The sequence below is a fragment of the Poecile atricapillus genome, chromosome 1, assembly GCF_030490865.1.
Source record: "Poecile atricapillus isolate bPoeAtr1 chromosome 1, bPoeAtr1.hap1, whole genome shotgun sequence".
Taxonomy (NCBI): Eukaryota; Metazoa; Chordata; class Aves; order Passeriformes; family Paridae; genus Poecile; species Poecile atricapillus.
The window spans coordinates 145,081,890-145,107,597 of NC_081249.1; the positions used below are offsets into that span (position 1 = coordinate 145,081,890).

The 25,708-nt window shown below is 40.8% G+C and overlaps 3 protein-coding genes across 3 annotated transcripts in view; 2 read left to right on the forward strand and 1 right to left on the reverse strand.

Moving 5' to 3' along the window:
- On the reverse strand, positions 1-5,585 carry LRRC57 (leucine rich repeat containing 57). Its single transcript, XM_058842365.1, has 6 exons — positions 5,486-5,585; positions 4,629-4,799; positions 3,425-3,560; positions 2,156-2,424; positions 1,507-1,692; positions 1-947 (listed from the first exon to the last, which is right to left on the reverse strand). The coding sequence occupies exons 2-6, from the start codon at positions 4,710-4,712 to the stop codon at positions 906-908; spliced, it is 717 nt and encodes a 238-aa protein (XP_058698348.1). The 5' UTR covers positions 4,713-4,799; positions 5,486-5,585; the 3' UTR covers positions 1-905.
- On the forward strand, positions 5,581-10,492 carry HAUS2 (HAUS augmin like complex subunit 2). Its single transcript, XM_058842353.1, has 6 exons — positions 5,581-5,894; positions 6,301-6,393; positions 8,081-8,150; positions 8,941-9,073; positions 9,728-9,836; positions 9,974-10,492. The coding sequence occupies exons 1-6, from the start codon at positions 5,625-5,627 to the stop codon at positions 10,121-10,123; spliced, it is 825 nt and encodes a 274-aa protein (XP_058698336.1). The 5' UTR covers positions 5,581-5,624; the 3' UTR covers positions 10,124-10,492.
- Positions 10,493-12,940: 2,448 nt separating this feature from the next.
- The window catches only part of STARD9 (StAR related lipid transfer domain containing 9), a 98,844-nt gene continuing 86,076 nt past the window's right edge, over positions 12,941-25,708 (forward strand). Inside the window, exon 1 of the mRNA XM_058850652.1 lies at positions 12,941-13,033. Within this exon, the coding sequence (XP_058706635.1) occupies positions 12,987-13,033 (47 nt within the window). The 5' untranslated portion in view covers positions 12,941-12,986. The remainder of the gene's footprint in view (positions 13,034-25,708) is intronic.

The following is a 25,708-nucleotide window of genomic DNA, read 5'->3' on the forward strand; positions in this document are numbered from 1 at the left end:
TGATTTTTTGAAAATAATTTACTAAAATATACAAGTACATATTCCTTTTCAGTATAAGTTACATAATTGCATACATTTTTAGCTCTTTCTAGGTGCTTTTGGTAATAAGGCAGCAGCAATGGGCTGACGACTAAAACCTTCAGCATTGCTCTGTACACAAGGAGTCAGTGCAAGGATATTATATTTTCTAGCAATATACATTTTTACTGAATACACTGAAGATGAACCTAATTTTTATTTCATACAGCTCAAGCAAAACTGGACTGTAGTGCAATTCTTGCTTACGGGAAAAGAAAGCCTGTAGTGTAAAATATAAATGAAGGATGCTCAAACCACAATTTGTTTACTGGAAGCTGTTAATAAAACATTTAACTTAATCACAACTATTTGTGCTTCATTAAAAAAAAAAAACAAAAAAAACCCCAACTAACACAGGTTATCAACTAAAACCTCATTTGTAAAAGTTCTTCTCTGCATAACAGTGCGTACTGCAAGACATACAGTGCATTAGTGGTAGAACTTCCATGTGCTATCATGGAAAAATGTTTCCAGAAGAAATAATCCTCTTACAAATCAACAGCCAGCTTCCTGACAAAAGGGAACTGGCAACTTTGAAATGCTTGTTCCCTTTCTCTGTGAAAGAACAAGCCCTGACAAAGGAGAACATGTAGTGTGTTAAAAGCTATTGTGGCACTAAAATCAAAACTGGCCCCTGGGCAGGTTCATCAGTTCAATACCTATATTCTCTAGTTCAAGTTTATTCAATGTGGTCTTAACAGGCTGTTTCAGACTACTACAAGAGGAGTACTCTGATCATTTCCTTCATCAGCCTTGGTTCAAGTCAGTGAAGCAGATGCTTTGATTCTATGTCTTCTTACTGGTAATATACAGGATCAGAATAGTGATCATGCAAACTTCTTCTTTGTAGCTGTAAATCGTTCCATGTACTACAAAGAAAACAGAAAAAAAACCTAAGATTTTTTCAGAAATTAATAGGGGATTCATTACTACTAAAAGCAGCTGAGCTTCTGCTCTCAGACTCAAAAACAGTCTGCATCTAAAGCATATTTTTATATCCCAGGCATAACTATTAAGAGTTTTAATTTTGAACAAAGACACGCCGAAAACATTTCTGGCATTTGCTGCAATTCTGATTAATGGTCAAATCTCCAGTGTTAAGGATGAACTAATATTAAATACTTAACAAATGCTGTATAATTTGAAACATCCCTTATTTTTTGTCACATTAAAGTGAAGACAGGATTGTCATTATCAGCTACCCTTTAAAAGATGCTGATGAAAGAACACTTATCCTACAAGGCAGTTATCTCTGAAGAACTCCGGGAGTTGTTTTCAGAGGTTAGTTACGAATCCAGTAGCAATGACACCACCAACAGACTATTTGGTGCTTTTATTCATCAGCATAAATGCTTAGTACTCTGAGTAAGGACTTAACCAGGAGTTTCTTTAAATACAAAAAGGCAAAAAAAAACCCAAAACACAAACCTTATCATAACCTTCCAGTTCTCTGAGTTTCTTGATTTCGAAGAGGTTGCCTTCTACTGCAAGCAGTGAGATCTGGGAATCACTGAGGATACTCTGAGGCAGCATGCTGAGTTCTAGACAGTTTTCTTCTAAACGCAAGACTTTGAGGCGTGGACAGTGGGAGATCTGCACTGAGATCTGGGAAATCTTGTGGAAATAAAAAAAAAGAGAAATGGGATTAAAATGGTAGTGATCAATGATTATTAAGTGATCTGTTTCTGACTTATACAGAAAAATTACCATATTGTAAATAGAAACTACATTAGTAGTAAGTACTTAAAAACGATGCATAAGTAACAACTGATCAAAAATCAAAATACATTTTTTTATTCCATGATGACAAGCAACCTACACATCTGTTTATCACATTCCTACTCAAGAACTGTTCAAATAATTTTCTGCATGACTAAATCCAGAATTTTTTAGTCAATCAATTCAGGCAGTTTGATGTGTTGGTACACAAAATCTAGTTATGATTCCTCATTTGTGTTGTGTCCAGAAAGTGTCTTTCAGCTATAAAGTTTTGATGGTCTCATCTTACATGGCTGTACTAAGTTCAAGATAAACCATGTCCTAAATTTACATTCCCACAACATCTCAGTTACCAGACCTGATTCTGATTCAAATTGAGTTCAATAGCCTGCAGTTCTCCCACGGTGTCGGGGACATTTTGGATCTGGTTTTTTGAAAGATCTACCACATCCAAATGGCGAAGACCAGAGAGCTGTGTAGGCACAGTCCGAAGCTGGTTTCCAGAAAGGCTCAGGGTTTTGAGAGCCGAAAGTTGTCCAAATGCAGCCGGTAGCTGCCTCAAGTGATTGCCATTCAAGTGAAGTGTTTCCAGTTTTTTCAGTTTGCACAGCTCATCAGGTAAAGCAGCTAGAGAAAAATGACAGAAAAACGTATGACCTAAAGAGCAGTAAACATTCATACCCATTTAATTCAAATAAGCTTCTGCAGGGAGAACAGTGCTATATTAAGTCATTTCTTACTGAATTCCTCCCCAGTTTCCAGTGAAGGCACAGATAGATCCCTGCAGAGAAACTTAAGCCCACAGACAACACGTGCTTGTTAACCATCATCTATAAATGTATCAAAAATAATCCGCAGACAAGGCAGACCTTCAAATTATGGCCTGAAATCACTATTCAGAAGATTTTAGCCTGTCAGTTATAGTCATTACACTCTGCCAACATGTTCTATGACACCTGAAATACCACAAAATTAACAGCTTCATCTTTGCTCTTTAAAGGTATTAGTCAACTTCCTCAGAAATGAGTTATAATTCATTCTGTGTCATACTAGCATACAAACATCACCAGGTAAGGTCTGCTGGCATCCATTCATACCTCTTTCCACCTACATGTGGGTATAACTAATGAGCTGCACTAGAGAGTCAGTGAAGTTTGTAAATTACCTTTATTTTCTCAAGTAGGCAGATAACACATAATTAATGCATAAAACCCCTAGTTTCTTCATCATGATTTTTTCATAATGTTAATGTTTAACAGAAACAGTAACAACCAGCAACACTGTCTACATGTAATCTTCATTACCTGTTCTCTTGACAAGTACTAAACCATCTGACACTGTTAAACCCTCACATCAGGTTAAGTCACAGCACAAAACCTCTGTGGGTTTAAGTACTCATGTAAAATTGGTAATACACTAAGCCACTAAAGCTAATTCTAAAAAACTAGTTTTGTAGAATTTATGATTTAGAGGTTCTTATCCTGTACATGAATTCCAAAGATTTCAATTTAGGTGACCAAACTCCTCATTTACATCTTGTGAGAGTTATATAATTAAATTTAGTTTTTGATAGAGAAAATGAGTTATTATCTTAAAACTCAGTGGAGATATTAATTAGCAGGCATACTTAGTTTGTTGTTGTTTAGAGCAAGGCTCTTCAAAAAGGAAAATTTTCCAATGAGAGGTGGCAGGAGCTCTATTTTGTTGTTCGACAAGTCTATTGTCCTTAAGTTGCTTGTTAGCTTCTGCAGATCTTCAGGAAACTATTGGGGGAGGAAAAGATACAGCATTTAAAAAGCTGATACAAATTTGAATGTTCAAGTTTCACAGCTTAAAATTTTAATTGTCTCACTGTTACATACTGCCATATGTATCACAATTGCAATCACCACACTGTGATTAGCTAATTTGTTTAACCCATATTTTTGAAAATATTTTTTCATCTGGGAAGGGGAAAGGGGTATAAAGAAAACACTAACATGTAGAAGGAGTAGTTTTTCATCCAAATAAGGAAAATTAAAAACATTGCATTTTCATCCTCTTATGTGCTTCTCTTAAACATGCCAACATATACTTTAAAATACAGCCAGTTAATAACTATATATTTTAGCAGAGTATTCTGTGAAAATTTTTCTTCTCCATTCCTTTTTGAAATAATTATGCATACCATTTTCCTTATTTATACCCTGTATCACTTTGGTACTGAGTTGTGGCACTCAGGTGAATAAAAGAAAAACCTGACAATCACCATCAAGGAGTCCTGATGAATAAGCCAGTGGTTTTGATCATCCTTTGGCTTGCCATAGAAAAAGTGAAGAGGGGAGGTAGGACAGTGGAAGAAGGTATGTTAGAAAAGGCTTGGAAAATTACTGCAATATAGAGTTATTCTTGGCTATCCTGTGAATTGTTGGTTCCAGGACATTCTGTGTTTTTCTGCAGTTGAGTCTAAGTTAAGATAACTTCCAATGTAATAAACTTTCAGGATGCTTGCTGCCAGCCCATTGAACAGCCTGTACAGACTATTCATATGTCTACAATTAAATATATCATAAGTACCTACAAGTGACATCTAAGTGTAATCTAAGTTACAATACGGTTATAAAATTTATATTGTCCTCTTCAAGTTTACAGCCATTTTCTAAAAGCATAACATCATAACTAGTAATTCTTGAACATATTTGCACTGTAAAGCATAAGCTCATAAGCATGTAAGTGCCCTGACAGATAAATTCTCGATCAGATGACAAGACAAGCAAAAATGAAAAAAAAAAATAAAAAATCTTGATATATTTTCCATACAAAGAGCCATGTTTCCCCTCCCAGTACATTACCTCAGTAAGCCCCTTTCCTGTGAGCTGAAACACACCAGTTTTCTGTGCTGTCTCCAGGTGGGCTTTTAGTGCACTATTTCCCATCCTAACAGTTCTCTATCAAGCACACAAAGTGCGACTGATGGTGTCAGCCAGTTTTACTCTGTGCTAGAGAAAGGCAATCCAAAGTCTCTGTGATAAAGCAAAGGTAAAAAGTCATTTTATGTGCACTGTCCCCAACACTACAAGTATTCTGACACACTGAACCATTTCACTGCTGTGCTTTCATCTCACTCATAATTAAACCTAGAAGTCTAAAGGCTTACTTGAATTTACCTAGACTAAGGTGTCTTCCTTACAGCAGTTTGATTACTGAAACTATGCAACAACCACAGTTAAAACTAAGTGGAAAACCGCACATTTTCTATAGTTTGCCTTTTCGAGGCCCCGCATCGCATCATAAGGAGATTCTCTACGGAGACGGGCTGTGATCTCTGTGGCATCTAGCAGCGCTGGAATGCCAACACTGTTACTGTTTTATTTGGGTTTTTTGAGACCTTTATTTAGAGAGCAGACTCCTCTGCCGTGTCTGTTAGCAGACACACGACACCCACCTCCGTAACCCCAGCGGGGCTTAATCCCAGGGCGCGCGGCTCACCCGGGATTAGTGCCGGGCTCGCTGGGGAGTGAAGGCTGGCACAGCACGTAGGCAGCCCGACACGAGATGTGCTCCGCGCCGCCTCGGGCCCCCCGGCAAGGGGCGAGGCCAGCACCGACCCGCGGCAGGCCGCGGTGCCCCCGCCCCAACCCCGTCCGGCTGCTCCGGCCCCGACCCTCGCACCGCCGGGGGCCGCCGGGCCCGGCCCGGCCCAACCGACCTGTCCGGCGCCGCTGGCAGACGCTCCGCGGCGGCGGAGCCCCGGCCCGTCCCCCGCGCTCCGCCCTTCCCGAACCGCCGCTCCGGCCGCGCCCGCCCGGAACCGGACGCGTGTCAGCGCCGTTCCTGCCACGCCCGCCATGGCGGCCCCCCGGCGCTCCCGCTCCCTGCGGGACAGCGGGACCCCGGCCGCGGCGGCCGCCACGCCCAGCCCCCGGCCCCGCGGGGCGGGCGAGCCCGAGCTCGACTCCGATCTCGACGGCGATTCCGAGCTGGAGCTGGAGTGCAGCTCGTGGCTCAGCGCGGAGAGCGATGAGGAGCCGGGCGCGGCCTGGCCCGAGCAGCCCGGGGAGCCCTCGGCGGCGGCCTTGCTGCTGGAGCGGTGCGTGGCGACGGGAGCCGTGCGGCAGGTACCGCCCGGGCCGCGGGGAGATGGGAGCCGTGAGCAGCAGGGAGATGGGAGCCGTGCGGCAGATACCGCCCGGGCAGCGGGGAGATGGGAGCCGTGAGCAGTGGAGAGATGGGAGCCGTGCGGCAGGTACCACCCGCGCAGCGGGGAGATGGGAGCCGTGAGCAGTGGAGAGATGGGAGCCGTGCGGCAGGTACCGCCCGGGCAGCGGGGAGATGGGAGCCGTGCGGCCGGTACCGCCCGGGCCGCCGGGATAGCGCCGCGCGGTTCTCGTTGCTCTCGTGAAGGGCGCTGTGTTGCGGAGCGCGGGAGAGGAACAGCTTTGGACTGTTAAAAACCTTTATGGAGCATTTGCTTGGTACGTTCGTGCTGCTGATTGCGTTTTTCCTGTTGTTTTACTTTCAAAGGAGACCTTGGATTTAACTTGCAGAAGAATGTCATGTTTTCCGAAATTCTCAGAGATGGAAAAAATGGTAAACGTGGAAGCTGAAATCAATGAGGTACAGCCTTTACTATTGTCAGTGTACACTCAACACTTCCATACCTGGAGATAATACAGGGCCCCAATGAAATATCAGACTGCCATATGCCATGTTGTTTCATGTTTTGAGGATTTTGTTAACAATTCAGCTGTTTAATGGGTGGCACTTTTTTTCCCCCAGTGGTCTGAATTGTTATAAAACAAAACTATGAAACAAAAGTTTAAGTAGAAGGATTCAGCACGCTGTACCTTTGACTAAAGTGTTACCTGAAGTTTTTTGAAGAAACTGAACAATAAAGAACAACTTGTAGTTGACTTCAGGACACAAAAAAGTGTCTCTTTATAGGCAATATTGTTGGTTAGCAGGTGGTAATCTCAGACATTTCATACTGCCTTAATTGGCTGTTGCCTTTTATTTTACAATGTTGGTTTAGACACTATGTAGACTATGAAACTGCTTTGTAGGAGATGTAAATAGGAGGGACATGGGTTTGAAGGGTAGACTATTCGGTGATTAAGGAATTGGCAGGAGAAGAGCACTGGACACAGCAGAAGATTGAGATACCATCCAGAGGGACTGGGCAAGCATGAGAAGTAAATAGGTTCACAAGAACCTCAAGAGGCTCAAGACCAAATGTGGGGTCCTGCACCTGGATCAGGGCAATCCCAGATGTGAGTACAGACTGGGAGATGAACTCATTGGGAGCAGCACTGTGGTGAAAGACTTGGGATTTCTTGTGGATGAAAAGTTGGACATGACGTGGCAATGTGTAGTCACAGCCCAGAAAAACAACCACATCCTGGGCTGCATCAAAAGTAGTGTGGCCAACAGGGCCAGGAAGGGGATTCTTGTCTTCTGTCCTTGTGAGACCCCACCTGGAGTGCTGTGTCCAGGTCTGGGATCCTCAGGACAGGAAAGAAGTGAACCCTCTTGAAGTAGTTCCTGAGGAGGGCCATGAAGATGGTCCAAGGGCTGGAACACCTCTCCTACAAAAACAGACTGAGAGAGCAGGGATTGTTCAGCAGCCACCCAATACTTAAAGAGGGTTTAAGAAAAGAGGGAGACTGACTTTTTCCACAGGCAGATACTGCTGGGACAAGGGGGAATGGCTTTAAAGTAAAAGAAAAGAGATGAGATTAGATTAGATTAGATTAGATTAGATTAGATTAGATTAGATTAGATTCAATTAAACATTAGGAAAAAATTCTTTACTGTGAGGGTGGTGAGACACTGGAACAGATTGCCTAGAGAAGTTGTGGATGCCCCATCCCTGAAGGTGTTCAGGGCCAGGTTAGAGAGGCTCTGAGCTACCTGGTCTAATGGGTGATATCCCTGCCTATTGGCAGGGGCTTGTAACTAGATGATTTTTAAGGGCCCTTTCAACCCAAGCCATTCTATCATAAGTTCTGTGGTTTAGGAATGAATTGCAAGATCTGTCTTTTCCAGCACAAACCTCCAAATCATTTAGGCTGGTGTTTTTAAACAGTCTTTTTCTTACTGACCACAAAATCCCCACCCAGTAGTAGAAACTCCCAGGGAGCAGGATAACGTGTTCTTGAGGTAATGCTTGCTCTCTTTCACACACATGTTCTCCCTATGCTACCGCTTTCTCCCTTTCCACTTCCTCCTTCACCCCAAGAGAGTCAACAATGTCTGGATAAGTATGTTAAAAATGCATTTTCATTTGATGTTATTATCGTTGTAGATAAAATTGAAAATAGAAATGATGCAGTTGGAGAATGAGACAGCAGACATTACTCACCCTTTTTACTTAGGTAAGTGCAGTTGTACTGTAGAAAAATGAAGAGTCTTAAGTTAGATGCAGATTAATGTTTCAAATGAGTACATGACCCTTCTAGAAGTTATTGCAGCAGTTACCTCTGAATAACTTGTTCGAGGTGGTAGGTGTTTTATTAACACCTGAAGCATGTTTCCATACTATTTGAACTTGCACTCTCTACTGTCTCATAGAAGCTGCATGTGTAACTCATTCTCCAAAACAGTGTAGGAGGTGTGGTTAGCTCCCCAGGGTCAGTGGATCATCAGTTCTGAGATCATCAGCAACTATTGGCCTGCATTTGCTACTCTGCTTCTTTTCCAGAAACTCAGTGTATTTCTGTTGCATCTCTATCCCCCTAAACTTATTACATTTTTAATTTAGCACTTAGGGAGCACGTGCATTGATTTATTATAATTGCACATTTTGTCCACTCTGATTTTATGTGTGCTTAAAAACTTTCTAGCTTGCTACTCTTGTGCTAGACTAGTGAAATCTGTTGTGATATTTCATTGCTATGGTATAGTTGACTTCATCCCATAGAGAATTTACTTAAAACTATAGATAATGTAAAACAATTATATCTATCTCTGAAAAGTAGGTATTGTGATTTTGAGTGCATGTTGATACTAAATCATATATGCTCCAACAAAAGCCATTCTGATTAATGCCTCTTGAATGTAAGCTGTCCACTGCAGTAGATCAGTATTTTTCTTTCTGTCTTCAGGAGAAATTTTGCTTTTGTTTTAGCAGGAGATTAGGTTCAAAGTTTCAATTTTATTTTATAGGGAAAAAGTGTGAGATTTTGCAAGACATGAACAGGCACTTGGAAGCCATTCTGAAAGAGAAGAGGGACCTCAGAAAGAGGTTGATCAAACACAGATGTGAAGAAAGCCTGCCTATTGAGGCTACTTTTCACAAGTAGGCACAAAGAAAATATTTTGTCTGGTTTTCTTGAGTCCAAATTAATTTGAACTAACAGACAATAAAAATCATATGTTCTCAATAATTTTTCCACTGATAAAAATAGACAAAAAAATGGTAGCAGAACCTCAGCTAAAAGCTGGTAGTTTACTCATTGATAAATTAATAGAAATGTAGTGATACATATTTTATGAATATTTACTTAGGTTATTGGTCTTGTCTTTAGAAGTCTACAGAACAAATTGTGATGCATTGTTTTAAACAAACGTGCTACATGCTGGATTTGTTATACTTCTCCCAAGCAGAAGTTGTTACTTTAGCACTGGGTATCTTCCTTCCACTGTTGCTTGCTTAGAATTAAATGTGAATGATTCTCAGAGATGCATAGTGCATGTTTTACAAGTATAGTACTTCTTCTTACAGTCTAAAAATCTAGCCCAGGTACTGAAGGAGTGGCTATTCACTTCTGTAATTCCTGCTCTGCTTGTTGCTAAAGGCCATACAAAAAGTGTAATTGCAGAAAAATTAATTAAGATGGTTAGAAATTTGCATAAAGCTGGAAAAGGGGACTAAGAAAAGCAGGGCAATGAAAAAATAACTTATTAAATTCTTGTTGTTTAGCACAAGTTTTGAGCTCATTTTTGGTTACAGGTGTATAGTAGAGTTGTTGGCTGAGGCTGTGACTTTCATTGAGAAGCTTGAAAACCATTTGCAGTCTGTGAAAAGCATCCCTCAGGTACCACACATGATGAGCAATATGGTGAGTAGTGAAAGAATTGAACCTGCTGTCTTCTCCAGCATGATAAATGCAATGCAGTTTGGTTGTTTAGGTTATTTCTATGTCCTGATAGACTGACAGGATGTATAGAGATTAAATCCAACCCTTTTCTGTTTCAGGACACCACTTTGTCAAAAACAAAGGTGCTCATGATAGAGTTGGAGGAGCTGACAGAGCAAATACTGAAATGGGAAGAACTGCAAAAGGAAGTGTATTCTAACAATGTATGCAATACTGCTGACTTGGACTTTGGCTTATCTTTAGCCTAACAAATAGTTTTCCTCAAGTAGGATGACTGCTCAAAAAACTACATTCTTAGGTTCTTCTGTGAAAACTGCAACAGAGATGTCTTTAAATCCATAGGTAGTTATATTTCTGTTATTAAGTAACAGTTCTCCAACTATTTACTAAAAAAAAGGACAATGAGCAGTAGTTCATAGGAAGACAGAGTACTGAGAAGTTCCTTTTTGAAATAGTTGGATAAGAGTCCCTTGGAGCCTGTGTCTTCAATGGAAAATTGTTATGATATTTTTTTTGCACTTGCTATAGTATCTTTATTCATTTTTGTAAGCATCTCGATAAAACACTGTATTTTGTATATTGCCGTAAAACTTTAATAAAAGTACTAGATTTCAAAAGCTCTGTTTCTTGCTTTTAATTTTGTTATAAAGTCCTATAATTAAAATTATAGAGCAAAGTCTTACTTCCAAGCTTATGCTTCCATAGGAGCTGCAGTCAAAAAATTAAATTAGTTTTAAATTACAGTTTTTTAGGACTGATGTGGTTTTGTGGGAAAGCAGGAAATTCTTCAATGATAGTGATAATATATTCTTCAGATTCTCTTTTTCTGTTGCTTGCCCTGTTTTCGGTGTCCCACTTGGAATAAAACTCTTGTACCATAAGTAAGATTGACAGTTTATCAAAAGCATTGATTGTCCCAGTTTGTAACCCTCATGAGGAGACAGGCTGGTGCAATGTCACTGGCAGGACATCTATAAACCAGTATAGTTGGTTGTCTTTGGAGGGTTTATATTCAGGATATGGAGTAGACTGAAGTGGTGCAAATGTATTCCTTTCTATTCTTGCATCATTTGTTATGTGAAAATCCAACCTGTTGATTTCTGTTGCTGAAATAAGAGCATTTTGCTTTTTCAAAATAACCACTGGGTGGCTCAGTACCACAAAGTTCACAAGTTTACCTGACTATTGCACATAAAGCAGAATTAAGGAAGAAATATTTGGCTTTGTTGAGCGCACTCTATTATTACTTACTTGTACTTGGTCTATTTTATATGTGAAATTTTCTGAGAATCTCTTTTTAATCTTTGTAACCATTCTGCAGAGTGTGATGACAAGACATCCAATTTAACAGTTCTCTAGTGTACTGTGTAAGCTGATGTTCCTCTCTGCTCCCATCGAGAAGAGGACAGAAACAATTTTAATTAGGTTTAAGCAGGATATCACTAGGTAGGCTCTAAGAATATAAACAGCATTTATGCAAACAGGCATTAATGGGGTCTTTGTGTCAACACTTGCTATATGTCATTACAGGATTTGAGTCCAAATTCTCATGCCACTGTTGTTTCAGAAGTGGAAATTAGGGTTTTCCACACAACTGCAGAGAACCTGACATTTTTAATGAAAATGCTTTGCACATTCTGTGACACAGGAGAAAACAGAACAATAGGTGATCATAGGTTGGACTCAATGAGTCATTTCCAACCTAATTGATTCTGTGATTTTTGTGAGTAAAAGTCCTGTACATCTACTCTAGGCTTAGACTCTCACTCTGTCTTACAGTGATGATTTAGACCAGGCAGTGAAACCGTTGTAATTTAATCATTTTAGATCACAATGGAAACATTCTAGTCAGTTTGTTCATTGTAATTCTTTGAAATATGTGGTCTTGCCATATCCCAAAGAGTTGAGCATATTTTCTTCTTTTACTGTATCTACTTTTGAAGAGTTGACTGTGGAGTTGGTAGAGTTTAGATAATTGCCATTTGCCAGTGATGTGTCAATTAATTCTTTAGTGTGATTTCAAAGTATTTCAAGTATACAATGATTCACAGCTTGTAGGTATTCATTTTAGCACCTCTGTGGTGAATGGAGTATTGGGTCCCAAGGATTTATTCCATTCTTCACTTTGGAAAAGTTCTGAAATATGGTGCCTTTTTCATTTAGCTATAACATTTCTGGAGTTTAAGGCAAACTGTCTCATGAAAATAACTATACTTAAAGCAGTTAAAAATTAAACAGAAGTTGTTTATATATAAAAACAACATAGGATTCTTAAACTCTCATATATGATATTTAAATATAGCTCAGTTTATCATATTTTGAAATGCAAAACCAGGAGTCCATTTAGAAATTTGCATTGGCAAATGGAATTGTCAAAATCAAATAGGACCTGCCTATTGAGCTTGGCATCTTTTTTATGCCAATGCTACTTGTTCTTGCATCTTCCCGTAGCATCATTAGCTGAGTCACTGACAGTGACAGTATTCTGAAAGAAATTTTTAAAATACCTTCCGTGATTTTTATATTACTCTTAAGTACAAAACTTACACCAGTGCAACAACTAGGTATTGATTTCAGTTAAAGTTCTTCGGAAGTTTCAAAATTTTCTTTTAGCTCCTAAGTACGACCCACACGAAGATTGGATGTTTCCAAGGAAATCTAAAACACTTGAGACCTTTCCTTTAGCACTAATAAGGAGGGGATACTTGCCTTCCCTAAATTCCTATCAAATGCATGTGAAGGGATTACAGGGCTCGTCCCTAGTGAGCGCTTTAAGGGCAGCACCCTTCATCGTGCTGGCGGCGTTGAACTCTTGGGTAAAGGAGGTTCAAACAGGCCTTTTTGGGGGTGCCGCCTCCTGTCTCAGGCTAAAAGCGCGGTTCGGATGCTGGAGAGGCTGCGCACGGCAGCTCCGGGCAGCCTTTCCCCAAGCGCCTGCTCTCGGCCGGGGAAATTCCCGTGCGCTCCCTCACGGGGGCTGCCTGGGCCGGGCTCTCTCCTGCCCGGCCCTCCCCGGCGGGGCGGCTCCGCTCCTCTCGCTCCTCCCGTCCCTCCCCGTCCCTCCCCGTCCCGCGGGATGCGGGGCCGGGGCTGCCGGCCGTCAGCCGAGCCATGGCCAACGTCAAGGTCGCCGTGCGGGTCCGGCCTCTGAGCAAAAGGTGCGGCGGGGCGCGGCGGGGCGCGGCGGGAGGCTCTGCTGGCCGGGGGAGCGGGGGCCGCCGGTCCCGGCAGCCGGACCGGGATCGCCGCCCTGGAGCGGCTCAGCCGCGGCTCAGACAGGGACAGCGGGACCCGGGGAACTCGGCGGTACGGCAGGAGGAGTGGCAGCCTCCCGCCGCCTCGCTAAATAGCTTGGAAAGTTTGCTTGGAAAGGTCACCCAGTGGGGCTGTTAGGCTGACTTCCTTCTTCCTGAGCTCCCCAAAACAGGACAATTGTCATGCGGTGTCCAGGAATCTTCCCTTCCCCTTCTGTTGTTGCTGTTTTTTCCAGTGGGAGGCAGAGCCGGATATTCCCATTGTCGCCCAGCTCCGCTCCCTCCCCGGCTTGCTTGGCTCCAATGGAAATCCCAAAAGCTACAGCTTGAAGACAACTCCCACAAAAAAAAAGAAGATGCCGTAGCACAATGCTCTGGTGTTATTTGTATATAACACATGCTTAAAACCTTGCAGACTTGGGAAATTCGGAGCAAAGAAGGAGAAAAGGTGGGCAGCCCAAATGTCAGCGGCTGGTAATTTGCTCCTCCTGTTAGAGAAATGCTATAGCACTCCAACAGGAATGGCTTGAAAAGTGGTACAAGCTCTAAGGGCCAGTCTTGGATTTGATGCTGCCTTTCTTTTTGGCTCGAGTCCCTCGTGTTGTCTTCTGACTGCATGGACTTTTGTGATAAATAACTCTTTCATGCAGTAGAGAAAATGATTTTTGAAGATTTGCCCAGCCAGAAAAGTAGCCTAGTCATTTAGCCAGCAGTACACTAGCATATTTTGGACTCTTTTGTTCTTACTTGGCTATGGATTTTTATTTTATTTTCATAAAAAGACTCTAGAGACTTTTGAATAAAATGAAAAATCTCACCCAAAACGAGCCTGCTAGTATTAATAGAAAGGGAAGCGTGCAAACTAATTTACAGGTTTTCACCACATTTTGCCTTTATGTCAAAGCTAACTGATTTTAAAGATACTCTGTGCACAATTTTGTTTAAAATCGTGCTTGGGTTGTATAGGTCTGATTTGTTGAACAGCTGTGAATGGAACAGAATTTAATAGCTATTATCTATTAAATTATTATCTGGCCTATTTTAAGAAGAGTTACAGCATTGAAATAAGCTAAGTTTAACCTTTTATTGCTTGGTGTTGCCTTAGTGGTGGATATATTATTTGATTGTTATCATTATCTTCCCTCTCACTAGATCTGCTTGGTGAGGAATGTTGTACCACGTCTGTATTAATGTTTTTCCTGCGTGGGCTGCTTTAAATAGTGCATAACAGTGAATAGGTCATTATAGTAATAAACAGCACCTGTAACTGTCAGATAAGGTGTGATAAACAGGAAAAATTTTGATGTAGGCAGTGTGGGCCAGCTGTTTGGTGAGGGATGTAGTTTGGAGAGGAAGGTAGGATTAGAGAGGTGGCCAGCTTCTTGCACATGGGAGGAATTAATCTGAGGCTGAAACAGAAATGTTTCTATGAAGGTGAGAGTGGGAACTCAGGAGGTAATGCAGGGAGAAACTGGTAATTAATTCCATCTACTCAACTCGTGATGGTGAAACAGATGGGATGGGAAGGGAGGCAGAGACCAGTCTCATGGTGTCTGACCCCAAAAGCAATAGGCCAGTTGTACCTTCTACTGTGCTGCCTCAGCAAAAGCATTTTAAGATGGATTTTTGTATTTTATAAATGGGAAGAGGAAGTGGTTGTATATACTCTGTGAAGGCTCTGACATGATAACTTTCTTTCCAGCCTTGAGCAAAATTGATCAAATGTAATGACTTAGAGGCAAATACCAAATATATGAAGGCTTCGAGTAAAATTGATAGACGTTGGAAAAAACTCTAAGTGGGCTTAAAGGTCTGTTCTCTTCCAGCTTCTTATACTGTTTCCATGCTGTTATCACACAAACCTCTTGCTATCTCTATACACACACTCTGCAGTTGCCCCAACAAGTACCCATATTGCTACAGCTTCTATCATGTTTTAGGTGTTTTAAAAAGGGAGACTTCCTGCAGTAAAAAATTCAGTTCAACTGGATTGAAGTACTGTAATTTGTACACTCTCTATTCCTGCCAAAAATACTAAACCTGGCTTTTAAGAGTACCAGAAGCTGAAAAGCTGCAGGCAAAGGCTAGAACTCATGAGTCGGTTGTTTCTAGGCTATCATATGAACTTCCTCGTTGCTGCTCTTCACTTAATTTACAGTTGCAGATGAACTGTGGTTTTCCATCTGAAAATTGAGATGTTAAAAAATGTTCATTCGGGAGCTGTCAAAATTCTTATTCTTTAGCATAAGGCAAAGAGTGGTCTTTTTGTTCTGTGTCTGTATGGCAACCATCACAGTGCATTCTTTGACAGAGAACTCCTATGGTCAAATAATCCATGACAGATATAAAGCAAGCATGGTTACACGAAATGCAGAACTACTGCATTTCCACTGCCTAAAGTTTGAACAGCCTGTAGCCAGTGTTCTTCATAATGCTATTTGTCATTCTCTAACAGACTAAATGATTTTTTTTTATCACCAAAATACAGTGTTGGGTGTAAATTCAGTCAAATATTTTCCCTGGAGTAATATTTAAAAGTCTTTATTAGACATTTACTATTCTACATGCTAAAAAAGATTTGTCACTTCTTGGTTACGTGGATACTTGCTCTGTGTGAATATGTTTCTCCCTTAGAATGAAATATGGAAGCCTGAATGGGTGCATTAAATTGTCTATAGCCATAGGTAATAATCAGGTATTAAACAGGAGCTGGGAACTGATGAAATCCCTTTATGGTTCATTTCCGGATGTCTTAATGCTTGGTCTATTGGATGTTGGACTTTTGTAAGGAAAGTGTAATGTTATTTTTGGCTGTCAGTCAGAAGCTGTTGATAGAAACACTTTGAATGCTAGCATGTAACTATGTGAACTGGGAATGTTGTTCCTCTTTCTTTTTTGATGGCTCTGTGGAGGATGCCAACACTGCAGTCTGCAGTGTGGTGCTGTGATAGGAGACCTTACCCTCCAGACTTGGAAATGGTGTGACTGGCTGAGAAAAGTATTCAAGTTATTTCAGTATCGTGTCCAGGGCTCTCCTTGTGCCTGGGTAGCTCTCTTAATACTGTGTTGGGTGTCTGTATGCCACAGAAACCCCTGAAGCGTTGGACATGTCCTTTTACTTTTTTATGTAGGCCAGCTGAAACAAATGCTAGTTTTTATGTGCTGCTGGATTCAAATGTGTTTGTCCCTTTGCTGTGATAACCAACGATGTATCCAGTACCTGCTTGGGGCTGCTGATTGCTCTTACTGAGAATCTTAGCCCTGTGTCATGTAAGAAGAGAGAGGGAGGGCTGTTTGTGCATGGGACCCTCTAGGAGAGGAGTGACCCACATGATCAGGGCAGTGTCATATTGGGACCAGGATGGAGCACAGCTGCCTCATGCCTTTCCCTCCCTGATCCACTACATCTTGTGCCCTCCATCCAGCTGGTCTCAGCTCATTTGTGTGTACCCGGGATTCAGTCCTTTATCAAAGTAGTTTGAGAGCTGCCACATAGCTCAGAGATAGGAAAGAACTTTAAAAAAAAAAAATTCTCTATACCACAATGAAGATTCTCATGCATTTCTGTAGAATTCTTTTCTTAGCATGGCCCAGTGACTAGAAGACATTGCATTCCTTCATGAATTGTGGAATGATACCTGGGTAAAATCATTCACAGCAAATTTCTTTGGTTCACTTGTAAAATTATAGTGTTGGTAGTTAAAAATTTGACACTGGGGCATCCAAGTTGCCTTGTGAGGCTTTTTAAACTTTAAAGTACTTTGCTTCAGAGATAGTACCCTGAAGTGTGAGAGTTACTTGTGCAGAACCAAGCAAAACGTAAGATATATTATGCTGTTGAAAATATCATCTCCACTTTTCAGCTGTTTCTCTGGCCTGGAAGAGAGCTCTTATTTGGGAGAGTCTTTCCTGGTGTCTGTACTAACTCACAAATGAACTTTCCCATTCTCTATGACCCTCACAGTCACCTGAAAGAGTTGCTAAACAGATTAATTGATCCAAAAGCTGCCCTTTGCCTTTTTTCTGCTTTGCGTTGTTTCTGAGCTGTAACCTGAAGCCTCGTGGCCAGCTATGTATTCCCCAGTCCCTTCAGTTCTTGGCCTTGTCCTCCACATTCTGGCAAATGAAAGCATCAAAGAAATGTCTGGGTAGTCCCAGGAGGCAAAGCTGGAGCACACTTCCAGCTGTGCAGGTGTTTACTATCACAGTCTGAGCTGCAACAGTTGTTTTCCTCATTTTTGCTGCTCTGCATGAACTATTCCTCTAATTGCCTTCCTGGAATGCAGCAGTTAATGACGCCGGAGGAAAGGATGGGAAAGAGGAGTTAAGTTTGAGGTCCTGAGAACTCAGGTGAGCAAGCCCATGCCTGGGAGGGAATTTTAGGGAGTTTCTCACTCAGAGTTTCCAGAAAATGGCTTGGTGTGGGAGGCTGACCTGAGCAGTGTGCTGATCATAGATTCACTGAATAGCTGAGAAAGAATCTCAAATGACGTGTGCATCATGATGTGAGTATTTAAAATCTATTGAAAGTAAAAGCTATGTGGAAAAATATAATTACTTTCAGATCATTTTAACATGCAAAGTAAATTACTATTGGCTTTTACATTTTTAACTAGGCTCTGCAGTGCTCTATCTCCTTTGTTCTTTGTAATCACATTATAGTAAACAAAGAAAAGATTATTTTGCAAGGGAGACTTAATGCTGTTTTATAGACTGTGCTCTCAGCTATTCTACATGTTCACGTGTAACCACAAGAATTTAGATACAGCAATGTGGCCTACTGCTGACAAGAGTGATAACTTGCAATAAATTTTGTAGAAAACATTCCTTGAATCTTGCATAAAATAAGTTAAATGCTTTATCAAAATAAAATTAAAGCAACAGCAGATTGGAACTTGTTGTTCTCCTTCTTGTATATTTTCATATTTATATATTCCTGGTGACTTTGGTGCTGTTGTTTTCTAACACATAGAGAAATGGCAGACTTTTATCTACTTTTATCTACTGTGATAGTTGAGTGATAGTTGTTCCTCTGTTAAACATGGGCTTTGGGAAAAAGCATGGTGGGAAAGACCAGTGTCAGGCCTCCAAGAGTCTTTTGCTGTCTCAAAATCTGTATGAACTGCATTGTTTACGCATTGCTCGTGATTTCAAACTTCTTTTCCACAGCAGAGCCAGGATTTTTAGAAGAAAAGTTGAGATTTTAATTTTGCTTTTATAAAGAAAGTCCCTCTCCAAACAAATGTCTCTTAACATTTGTTTAACATTATTCTGTTAAGGTTGTATTGACATCTTTTCCTCCCTCTGTTAAATTAGTTATTTTCTTTTACTTAGCCTATTATTTAAAGTTTCACGTAGGCTATCCAGGTGGCTGCTCTTTTCTCTTGGCATTAGCAGGTGGTTTTCATAAGACACATCTGTGACTTTGTAAGGGTACTGCATCAGCAGCTTTTCCCAGATGTATTTTTCTTGAAGTTGCATGAACCAAGTTTTCTAAGTTTGGTAAAGGACAGACTTTCTAGCTTCGTGAAAGAGCAGAACTGTGCATGACCCTGAGATGAGCTCAATAGGTTAGAGCATGGTGCTGATAACACCGGGGCTGTAGTTTTGGTCCCTCGATGGGCCATTCACATAATAGCTGGTTTCATGGAATGAAAACTAACTTCTGTATCCACATTCTGGTTTGCATGGAAAACATGGCATCTGTACAGCATTCTTTTGATGCAAGTTTGAATTATACTATGTCATTCCTCAGTAAACAGCTGTGAAATCAAGAATGGATGAAACTGCACTGACTGGACTGAAGCTTTGTTTTAAATCCTCCGTATTTCATGCTTCTTTGAACACTGGTGGTATGACAGATGAAAAAGACTTTTTTCTCTCCTCTTCCCTCCTCTCCTCCATGTCTCTGCATAAAAAGAAAACACCATTATTCCATAATTCAAAGCACTGCTGTATCATCAGGAGTATTTCTGACTTGGATTTATCGAGGAAGATGACTCATGTTTATATCTGCACCAAATACCGATATTTTTATTGCTATATAGTATTTGCAAAGGAGAATGAGGGAAACTACCCAAGAATAATGGTAATCACTAGGACTGGTGATTTTTTTGACTTTCAGATTGTGTTAGGCATTATGAAAGCCAATGAAAGCTTCATGCAGCTGGGAGTAGGCTCAAAAAATTACTTGAGCAGCATGTCTCATACAGCAGTATGCTGTCTTGGTGAACTCTGTGTACTTGGCTTCAATAGAGAGTTTAGAATTATTTATAAACATCTGTTCTGAATTTGGTCAGAGGACTGCTGACCATCTGTGCACTCCCATTTGCAAGACACAGTGAAACAGTTTTGACTTTAAAGAGAAATATCCAAAATGGTATTGGATAATGAGAATAATGAGAAACACTGAAAATGAATCTTAGATAAATTTACTTGATTGTCAATACTTTATTTTTACATATAAAAAAATCCTGCTTTGGCCAAAGTGAGGCTATTTATACCATTAGCACCTCGACCCTGACAGGTTACAGCAGCAGGTATAAGGAGATACGTCTCAGGCTGGTGTTGTGGAGGGATGCTGTGTTTGGGAAGGTTGTGGCTGGAGGTTCCTTGACATGTCAGTAGAGTTCAGAAGCTCTAATGGCTGAAAGCTTTGATATTCTCTACAATTTTTGGTGGAGCAGCATGGACTCTTAGTGCTCTCCTCATTGCACCCTTGGTCTCCCAACAGGTATTTCCTCAACCCATTTTCCTGTGATAATGTTCTCTGAAGACTAGCAAAGATGAGAATAAGCCCTGCAGTTTGTTGCTTTGTTTCCATGGCCAAGGTTGGTCAGTCATTCAAGAAGTGCAAAGATGGCAGCTTCTCAAAGACACTTCTGCCAAGGCTGCCAATAAACAAGAGCCAGAAACACTGAACAACATACTGTTAAGGGAAAGAAAAGATAAATCTGACTAACTGAAGTTTTCCCCATGAAATGTTTAAACTTCATGACCATGGGAATACTTGGACTAGATTTTCTTCAGGATTATACATAAACTGCTGGCATGGTGATTGCATAGGTGTGCCATTAGGTGGCACAAAGTGTCCCCAGGTACAAGTGTCTGCCTTACTTACAGGCTGCCACAGGTATGGGTCATGTCCTGGGAAGTGACAGTCCAAGAGACAGCAGGGGTAACTGATGGTATACATCCTGCCACATTTTTTTCTGGAAGAGCCTTTGCAAGAGGAGAGGGATTGGTATTCTTGACACACTACTTTTGAGGGACTATGCTTCAGTACAGGTTGAGATTGGGTTTGGAGTTAGCTTGAGTGGTGGGAACTGGCAGGAAAACATTAAGTAATTGCAATGATTACATTGCAGGATTATTTTTGAAGCTTCTTTTAAAAAATATTTAAGAATCTTCTTGTACTTGAGTTGTATATATTGGCTTTCATATGTTTGATAACTTTGGTGAATACTTTGCTGGCCTGTATTTGTAGAAGCTGTTTTGTTGCATGAAATGTCTACTGCTAATGACTACAGTATTTTTGCTTTATCACTTGTACGCGTTCCTAAAACAAACAGGCAATTTTAAAAAAGTCAGCTTCCTTTGTTCTCCAAGTGCCTGACTATTACTTGAGAGGGTGGAGGAGAAGTGGGCAAATTTTAGAATGCATAAAAAAACGACTTCCCCCTTTCTTTCCACCCACTGCTTCCTCCAGCTCTGCATACCTCCTTGCACTTCTGTGCTCTGTGTCTGAACTCATCTCAGTGAGATTCAGCAAGCTATGGAAGTGTCCCTCTCTGGGGTCTTGAACCTCTCATGATTCTTTCCCACTGGCTCATTCTTGCAGTGTCTTTGTCCCTAGGGGGGTTGCATTAGCTTTACATCTTGGCTGCAAAAATGACTTTTCATAGCAACAGGAAATGGTATGAGATTCCCTTTGGACTGCCTGTATTTTCAGGATTTCTGCAGCAGCTTTGCTTTTGCCAGGTCTCCCTTGTAGCTCCCTGTTACAGCCCTGCCACTCCATTCTGTACTTATGCCACTGCTCTGTTGTTGGGTCTGCATTTCTCTAAAGCTTTCTATAACTGAGAAGATGCAGGTCTTCCCTGGGACAAGCACCATCAAGTGTTGTTTCTACAGCTTTTTCTTTGTCCTGGGAACTTGTTTTCATGGAAAATAATTTAGGAGAGGCATTTCCCAAATACAGCATGCATTTTTCAAAAAGTGGGAGAGGAGAGAGGATGAGGAAACTAAGTGTTAGGACCACCGTGACTTCTAAGGAGCAGAAGCCAAACATGTTACTAGAGAAGTTTGAAGCTGATTTTTATGGGTACAAAAAATAGTTTTCAAACCTGTGGGGAGAAAAGAAATTTGGGGAGAAATGGGGAGCACCCATTCCTAAGGATGATGAATTGCTTTATCATTCAAATGCAAACTGTTGCATGTAAGACTGTAATGACAAATTTAGGTTTTGCTGAGAGTGCTTTTGTAGTGTTTGCAATTTGGAGTTAAGGTCAAAATATCTGGAACAGCTGTGAGTGTTTTTCCTCCTGGGCTTTAGATAGGAAACTGTGTTTTCTTTCCCCAGGTTCTATGTTTTGTACCTAAATGAAGTGTGATATAAATGTGTGTTTACAGCGAGTTCCAATGCACAGCCTGTAGAGCTGGCAGCTCCAGGTTGCTTTGTTTGTGCTCCCTGGTCTGGCTGTAAGCTGCAGCAGAAGGGAAGGGTCTCCATTCCCACCACCACATGTTCCTGCTCTTTCTCTTGCTTTGGCTCAGCAGGTTGTGTGACTGCTGGGCTCAGGGCTCTGGAAGGGCTTGAGAGTCCTGTGACACCTTGAGTATTTATTTTGGTATGGGTTTTTTTTTTCCTGATCACAGCTGATATGAGTCATTGCATGGGTGTGTGGTTGCTAGAAAGTAGAAACACATGTGGGGAGTTGGAGCAGCAAAGAGAAATTGCATCTTTCAGCAACAGTCTGGAATTAAGATAAAAGTCTGGGTGCTGTGAATATGCACCCAGAGCTAAGGAAGATTTTAGTTCTGTCCCCATCTTCTTGTGGCTTTCTTGTTTTGTGTGACTCAAGTGAAGGTACTTGATTGCTGCATTAAGCTTTGTGGCTTCATAGTGTGGAATGTTTGATACCTGGTAAAAGGTGGCGATTTCATTTTGTATTGTGTTTTACCAGGTTTATTTTACGTTTATTTTAATATAATAGATATGTAAATGCCAGTCCAATTTTTCTTAGATCCAGAAATTCTTTGTATCTCAAAGATTTTATGTTTGGAATTTCTTCCTTATCGTTAATCTTTAGTAATGACTGTAGCCTGTGAGAGCATCAGTCTAGAAGAACCCACAGAGAAAAGTCACTTTTTCATGGGGTTATGTGTAACATGTGTGGACTGAAGGCAGTGAGTTTCACGTAATTATCATAGCTGGGGTTGAGGCCACTGTTTGCTGTTGAGGTTGCCTTACTTCTGCAACTAGAACACCCTGGCATTTAAAACTATTAAAAGCTTTTCCAGATTTCACCCATTTGAGAACAAATGTTCTATTCATGAAAGCCTGTTTCAGACTAGGTTGCTTAAAATTATTTTTAAGCTTCACCCAGAACAGTTCAGCTGCTGCAGGAGATAAGGTTATGGGAAATTATGTTTCAAAACATATAAAAGCTACTCGGGGGACCTTTTATTTGAATTCCCCAATTAATTTTAAAATTTGAAATCTGATGTGATTCCCATCTCAATCTACCCATTTCTGCCCAAGTTCTAAACCATTAAAACTCTTTAACATGCTCAGTGAAGACTTGTAATAATGTAGCAGGTAAAAATTTTAAGGGCTCTACTTTCTCTCAGCTTGAATTTTCTAGTGTTGACCAAATCATGCTTGCATCATCCCCTTATGTAAAAAAAAAACTCATTGTTTGAGCATTGCTTTAATAACTTGAGCTTGGTGCTGTCCAAGCCACAATGGAAGCCCAGGAATGGGACCTGGAGAAGAAGGTGTTCTCTCTGATTTATTCTCAGTAATCTGTTTGCTGACCTCAGCACATGTACAGGAGGAAACAGCGGTTTATTTGTGGGGTGTACAAGTAAACTTGGGTTAGACACTGGAAGAACTGACAAGAGGAGCAGGGTTCTGTATCTTTGGAGCAGAGACATCAGCGACTAGCTACAATGCATTAGGAGAAGGGACACAAGACCTGCAAAGCAATTGAAGAATGCCTGGGCAAGATGGACATGATGCCAGTGAGAACACATGGCACATATCTGTAGGGAACGACGTGTGTGCATAGGAGGAGAAGGATAGGAACTCAGTGAACTATTTAGGGTGGTAAAACTGGAGCATTAAGGACTGAAAATTAAGGATGCTCACCGGATTGGGAAACAGGATAGGACCAAGCTCACACTTGGGCAGTGAGGGAAAGAGCTCTTTCCTAAATGATCCCTCTGGTTTTCTGTCTTCTGCTGTTCTTAAACTATTGTGAAATGCTGTTAAAATGTCCCACTGTCTCTTAAATCAGATCTACTGTACAGGGTAATTGCCAGCTTTGTCCATTAGCTCACCTGGCAGAGATTTATACATGGATATCAAAGCCCCCTGAGTAACTTACATTGGAAAGCATTTGCTTGTCAAAACATCTATAAAGTTACACATGTCCAGGTTGAAATGCATCACTTGCACATTTCTAGCTTAGGTACTCCCAGCCTGTATCCTCAGGCACTTTGTTCTTTAGGGAGCCCTATGAGACCTCTGTTCTGTACTCAGCTGTGCATAGTGGGACATTTGGTACCCAGCTCTCCATAATGTGCTTCCCTTTCTCTTGGGATCCAACTTGGGGCTCAGGTGGCTGATGTGCTGAACAGCTCAGTACTCACAGCTTAACTGAAATCTCTGGGAGCTGTCCTTGTATTTTCTGTGAAGAGCCACGTATAAGTTTATACTACAGGAAATACCAAGTTCAGTCTGTCTCAAGGAGGGTACCTCAAAAATCAGTAATGTGCAGCAAGAGACTTTAAGGTAAAGCATTACTTCTGTCTGCAAAATGGGAACAGTAATGCTCAGAAATGTGCTAAAACCTCTTATGCCTGGAAAGTTCAAATGCTACAGTGATTGTCTTCAAGCTTTAAGTGTCCTAAGGCATTGTTTTGAATCTTGTTTTGGAATAGAAGGTATGGGGTAAAAAATGAGTAGTGGAGAGACCCAGAGGCAGGGATGATATGCTTTGGGACACCTGGAAGTTAGGGTCCTCAGTGGAGACAGATTGTAATTGGTGGGGGACTAAATTCTTCTGCACACATATAAAGGAATCTGTTACAGGTCTAGGGTCAGGACTGAGCAGTTGTCAGCTGGGTTTGAATTTTCTAATTCTTATTCTCTCTGACCTAGTTTTTAACTGACCTCATGGTACTCATCCAGCTGATTATCAGGATATATATATATATATATGTATATATATATGCATCTAACCACAAATGACAGTGTGTCTTCACCTTAATTTTAATAAAATTAAGGACAAAATTGTTTTTAATTCTAAACCGATTTCTTGCAGCTTTACAAAGCTAATAGCCTTCATCAAAACTTTATCAGAAAGTTGAATCTTACAAGATTTGTCAGTATCAGACCATAAAGCAAAATACAGAGGAAACATAAAGCATCTTTGTCTTATTCTTAGCTTCTCAGTACCAAAGTTGGAGAAACAGGACACTGACATCTTCTTCCTCTATGCTATCCTACTATGTATTAAAAAATTCATTATAATTATTGAGAAGGATAAACAAGAGCATCCTTATCTTCAGGCAGCTATCCTGCTGTCAGCCTAGAAATACGATGAACTTGATTTGAGGATTTTGTTTGTTTGTTTCTTGGGCTTTTGTGTTGGTGTTTTTTTGTTTGTTTGTTTTTTGTTGTTTGTGGTTATGTTTTTTCTTTCTCCATTTCCTTTTTTCATTCCTTTCTAACATGACTTATTTTGGATGCGGAGGTGGTCTGTAGTACCCAGTCACAGCTGCTTCCAATGACAGATTTAGACAGTATATATGAGTGCATGGTCCTTTGCCCTTGAGGAAATCCTGTCCATTTTACATTTCATGACAGGTTTTTTTGTTTTATTGTTTGTTTGGTGCTTTTTTTTCCCCTAAAGTGTACTTTTTTGAGGACTACAACAAACACTTTGGATTAAGTGGGAAAAATCAGACAGTGGTTGCACTGAGGACTCTTGTGACTCACAAGTCTGTGACATGGATCCCTACCCCACAAAGCACAGCCAGTCTACCAGTGCTCCACTCTACTTCCTTGTGAAAGTAATTTAAAGCAACAACTCTTAAATACAAATGAAATCCTAACAATGTATTCAGGAAAAACACTTCAGAGCTCTTTAATCACCACAGTCTCAGGGTTTTTTAGCCCCTTGCTATTGAGATACCTGAATGCAGATCTGCAAATGCTGTTTCATGTCACAGAATCTTATCTGTGTGTATCTGATATCTGAAGTATCTGATTTATAGCTCTGATTTGTGGTTTGCTGAAGTAAACATAAATTTCTGAAGTTTAGTCGTTTGACACGCACCTTTCTGTTTTTT